Below are 5,000 nucleotides of genomic sequence, written 5' to 3'. Positions count from 1 at the left end.
GCACAAGCACAAGCACAAGCATAAACGCACACACGCACACATGCACACACACACACACATTTACGGACACACACACACACACACACACACATACACGCATGCATGCACCCACACATGTACAAACACACACGGCACACACACATACAGATACACACACACACACACACACACACACACACACACACACACACACACACACACACACACTCACTCTCTGTGTGTCTGTTTGTCTTTCTGTCTCTGTCTGTCTCTCTGTCATGTTGACAATGATGTTGCCGACGATGCCACATTTTATTCAGCTGGTGATACTTGACGGTCGTGCGTTCCTTGCAGATCTCCCACACGAAGCGACAATGCATCAAGTTCAGAGCCAAACAGAACCACGTGGTGAAAAACCTGCAGCCGGCAAGAGTACAAGTCTACGACTACTACAACCCAGGTAGGTTTTGATTAGACTGACAAGTCATTTACTGCACTCGTCAAGTTTGGGGTCGGGGGAGTTGGGGGGCGAGGGTGGGGGGTGGGGTGGGGGGGGGGGCGGAGGGAGGGGGCAGTAGTAGGATCCAGAATCTGTTTGATGGAACAGACGTCATTGAAAATGTGCTGTAGAAACTTGATGGTTCTTGTGTTGCGTGTGATGTATAAGACCCGGGCACGCGCCACACGCAAAAGACAAGATATCAGCACATACAGACAGTACAAACATGCACGGACGCACGCATGCACACACACACACACACACACACACACACACACAGACTCACAGACACGCACACAGGTGCACGCCATGTTGCTATCCCTGTTACCTTTGCTATGTTTTTAGCCTCTACCTTGCCATGCTTTTGCCTCCCCGACCCCACCCCACCTTTGCCGTGTTGTTGGCCTCTTTCTTTCGCCATCAACACGTTTCATTTGCCATGTTCCTGGACCTCTGTCTTCGCCATGTTGTTGACATCCTAATTTCGCTATAAACCCCTCACTTTTGCCATGTTACCTTTGTCATATTGGTGACCCCTTTCCTTCGCCACGTTGCTGGCCCATTACTTGAATCACGTTGCTGGTCTGTTGCCTTAGTCATGTACTTAGACTCTTGTTTTGGCCATCGTTTGGCGCTCCGCCTTTGCCATGTTGCTGGCCCTTTACCTTCGCCATGTTGCTGTCCCCTTTACCTTTGCCATGTTGGTGTGTTTTTTGGCCTCCCTCCATCGCCATGTTGTTGGCCTCTTACTTTCGCCGTCTTCCCCTTACCTTTGCCATGTTAACTGTAACCATGTTGCTGTCCCCCTTACCTTTGACATGTTAGCTTTACCATGTTGCTGTCCCACTTACCGTTGACATGTTACCTTTAACCATGTTGCTGTCCCCCTTACCTTTGCCATGTTACCTTTAACCATGTTGCTGTCCCCTTTACCTTTACCATGTTACCTTTAACCATGTTGCTGTGCCCCCTTACCATTGCCATGTTAGCTTTAACCATGTTGTTGTCCCCTTTACCTTTGCCATATTACCTTTAACCATGTTGCTGTCCCCCTTACCTTTGACATGTTACTTTTGACCATGTTGCTGTCCCCCTTACCTTTGCCATGTTACTTTTGACCATGTTGCTGTCCCCCTTACCTTTGCCATGTTACTTTTGACCATGTTGCTGCCCCCCTTACTTTTGTCATGTTACCTTTAACCATGTTGCTGTCCCCCTTTACCTTTGACTTACTCCTGGCCCTTCACCTCTGCCATGTCGCTGTGTGTTGCAGAAGAACGCTGCACGGTGTTCTACAAGCCTGACAACGTCAGTGGTCAGCTGGCCAACTTCTGTGACGACCAGAAACGTATCTGCCAGTGCTTGGAAGGTGAGATGCTTTTGGTGGGGTGGGGACGTGGGGTTGGGGGGTGGGTGGGGTGGGTGCTGCACGTTTGGCCTGGTGGTGGTGGTGGTGGTGCTGCTGCTGCTGCTTTGAAGCACAGTTAGCTGTGATAGTGAGTTGTGTCCCGTTGTGATGATCGGAGTCGGGAAAAATCTTTGTTTTCACCGTCGGAAAAGTACCAGTTCTGACGACGAGTCGTGAGTGGTTTGGTTACAACACAGCACATCACAGCACAACACAGCACATCGCAGCACAACACAGCACATCGAAATACCATGCCATACCGTACCATACCGTACCGTACCACGCCATACTGTACCATACCGTACCGTACCGTACCATACCATGCCATACCGTACCATACCATAGCATACCTCACCATACCGTACCATACCATACCATACCATACCACACCATACCATACGACACGATAAGATACCATACCCTACCCTACCCTACCCTACCCTACCATACCATACCACACCATATTACAATGCAATATAATGCAATACAGTACAAAAGAGTGGCGTGGAACCAGCAGGGGAACGTGCTTGCACAGACGATGGATCAACGCCGAAGATGACAAAGGTGATGACTGAAGACGACGACGAAACTTATGATGATAATGATGATGATGATGAAGACGTCTATGATGATGATGACGATGATCTGCAATGTAATGACACAGGTAGATGTAGCAACTGTGAAGAAACGTGGATGATTACGACGACAACGATGATGATGGTGACGACGACGACGATAATGACGATAATGATGACAACGACGATGATGATGATGACGATGGCGATGATGATAATGATGACGACAACGATGACGATGACCTGTGTTGTATGATGCAGGGCGATGCGGGAACTGTGAAGACACGTGGATGATGATGATGATGATGATGATGATGACAACGATGATGATGACGATGACGACGATGATCATAATGATGATGGTGATGATGATGATTGTGATCACGATGATGATGATGATGATGACCAGTGAAGATGATGATGACGATGACGAGGACCTGTGCTGTATGATGCAGGGCGGATGATAATGATGATGATGATGATGATGATGACGACAACGATGATGATAACGACAACGATGATGATAACGATGACGATGACCCGTGCTGTATGATGCAGGGCGGTGCGGGAACTGTGAAGACACGTGGCTCAAGAAAGGCTGGGTGGACCTGTACCGCTGGACCTGTCAGAATGCCTCCAGTGGTGTGTGTGTGTGTGTGTGTGTGTGTGTGTGTGTGTGTGTGTGTGTGTGTGTGTTGTGTTGTGTGTGTGTGTGTGTGTGTGTGTGTGTGTTGTGTTGTGTGTGTGTGTGTTGTGGTGTGTTGTGTGTGTGTGTGTGTGTGTTGTGTTGTGTGTTGTGTGTGTTGTGTGTGTGTTGTGTGTTGTGTGTGTGTGTGTGTAAGTGAGTGATTACAGGGAAAGTGTCCACTTCTGTTATTATCAAGGAGATAAAGATAAGAAGTTGTGTATGAAAGTATTCATTTATGCCCGTGTTGAAGTGTTAGTTTGTACCTCTTTGTGTGTTCTTCCGTTAAACGTATCGTCTCATATTGTGGTTTTGGACGAGAAACAATCGATTTTTAAAGGAGCAAGAACTACGTAAGCACAACGTCAGTAACAAACTTAGAAAAAAAAAGTTTAGCAAATGTCCAACTGGACTGTGAAACCAGGCTTCAGACATTGTTAACAATATCAAGAAATTATCAACAACATTTGCAAACGATCTTTCCTGAAAGCTAGGTATAAAAGGCTGTTAGTCTGTCTGTCTCTCTGTCTGTCAGTGTGTCTGTTAGTCTCGGATTGCGTAAAATTCAGTGTAACTCAGTGCAACAGTTGTGTTGTGGAGTTCAGCGGAACACATGCGAATTTGGAGAATGGGAGAAAACTAGATCAAGTAATGATGTGTATGGTGTTGACTCAGTGACTGGTTCAGCCGGTTGAGCGATGGATGGATGGGTAGGTGGTCATTTTTGACTCACTTGTGTAAACAAAGTGAGTCTATGTTTTAACCCGGTGTTCGGTTGTCTGTGTGTGTGTGTGTGTGTGTGTGTGTGTGTGTGTGTGTCTGTGTCTGTGTCTGTGTCTGTGTGTCCGTGGTAAACTTTAACATTGACATTTTCTCTGCAAATACTTTGTCAGTTGACACCAAATTAGGCATAAAAATAGGAAAAATTCAGTTCTTTCCAGTCATCTTGTTTAAAACAATATTGCACCTCTGGGATGGGCACAACAAAATAAATAATGAAGCCTAATTATATGCAAATTGCATTTAGTGTTATATTTATATTTTTTGTATTCTCTAAACTTGGCACTTTGATCTGATATTCTGACCCAGCAACAAGAGCAGTCATTATTATCATTTTTTGTTCAAACAGGAACTTCTTTTGCTAAGCATGGAGTTTTATTTATTTTGCAAACGTTTTGGTGCAGATAGTAAAAAAAGGGAAATTACTCTGTAATTAATGCTAGGGGACTTAATTTGCTTTAAACTGATCTTTCTCATCTTAAACATTCCATTTTGAAATTATACTCAATACATAAAAAGCTTGTGTGTTTTACTCTCAGTCACAAGTGAGTCTTGAAGGCCTTGCCTCTCTTGTTTTTATTTGATTGATTGGTTGATATTGGATAGTTATATATCCTTGGTCACTGACTAAAGCTCTAAGCGCTTTCTTTACAAACACGGAGTCATTTGCATAACAGGCTGCCAACCTTGGGCAGAGCCGACTCAGTGAGTAGAGAGCTGCCTTTGGATGCTCATCATCCGTTTCCGTTTCAGCTATGGTGGTGAGGATCCTGGACAGAGACCTGCAGAAAGTAGGGTTTGAACGGCTCCTGGGGGTGGTCCAGTCCGCAGTCCATCAGCGTGAGTATCAGCTTGGTGATGGTGATGGTGATGGGGATGATGATGATGGTGACGGTGGTGATGATGATGATGATGATGATAATGATGACGATATGGATACTTTACATATCGCCTGTCTTCGGTCAGAGGCCAAGCTCAAAGCGCTTTACTAACACGGGGTCATTTGCACAACAGGCTGCCTACCTGGGTAGAGCTGACTGACGGCTGCCTTTAGGCGCTCATCATTCGTTTCCT

General features: G+C 45.8%; 1 protein-coding gene across 1 annotated transcript in view; it reads left to right on the top strand.

The window, feature by feature from the left end:
* The window catches only part of LOC143289959 (complement C3-like), a 75,970-nt gene that overhangs the window by 63,702 nt on the left and 7,268 nt on the right, over positions 1-5,000 (top strand). Inside the window, exons 34-37 of the mRNA XM_076599228.1 lie at positions 334-439; positions 1,752-1,847; positions 3,020-3,103; positions 4,680-4,766. Coding sequence (XP_076455343.1) covers positions 334-439; positions 1,752-1,847; positions 3,020-3,103; positions 4,680-4,766 — 373 coding nt within the window. The remainder of the gene's footprint in view (positions 1-333; positions 440-1,751; positions 1,848-3,019; positions 3,104-4,679; positions 4,767-5,000) is intronic.

The sequence above is a fragment of the Babylonia areolata genome, chromosome 14 (assembly GCF_041734735.1).
Source record: "Babylonia areolata isolate BAREFJ2019XMU chromosome 14, ASM4173473v1, whole genome shotgun sequence".
In the NCBI taxonomy this organism is placed as follows: Eukaryota; Metazoa; Mollusca; class Gastropoda; order Neogastropoda; family Buccinidae; genus Babylonia; species Babylonia areolata.
Note: the sequence above shows the minus strand (reverse complement) of the source record. Positions and strands in the feature narration are given on the sequence as shown.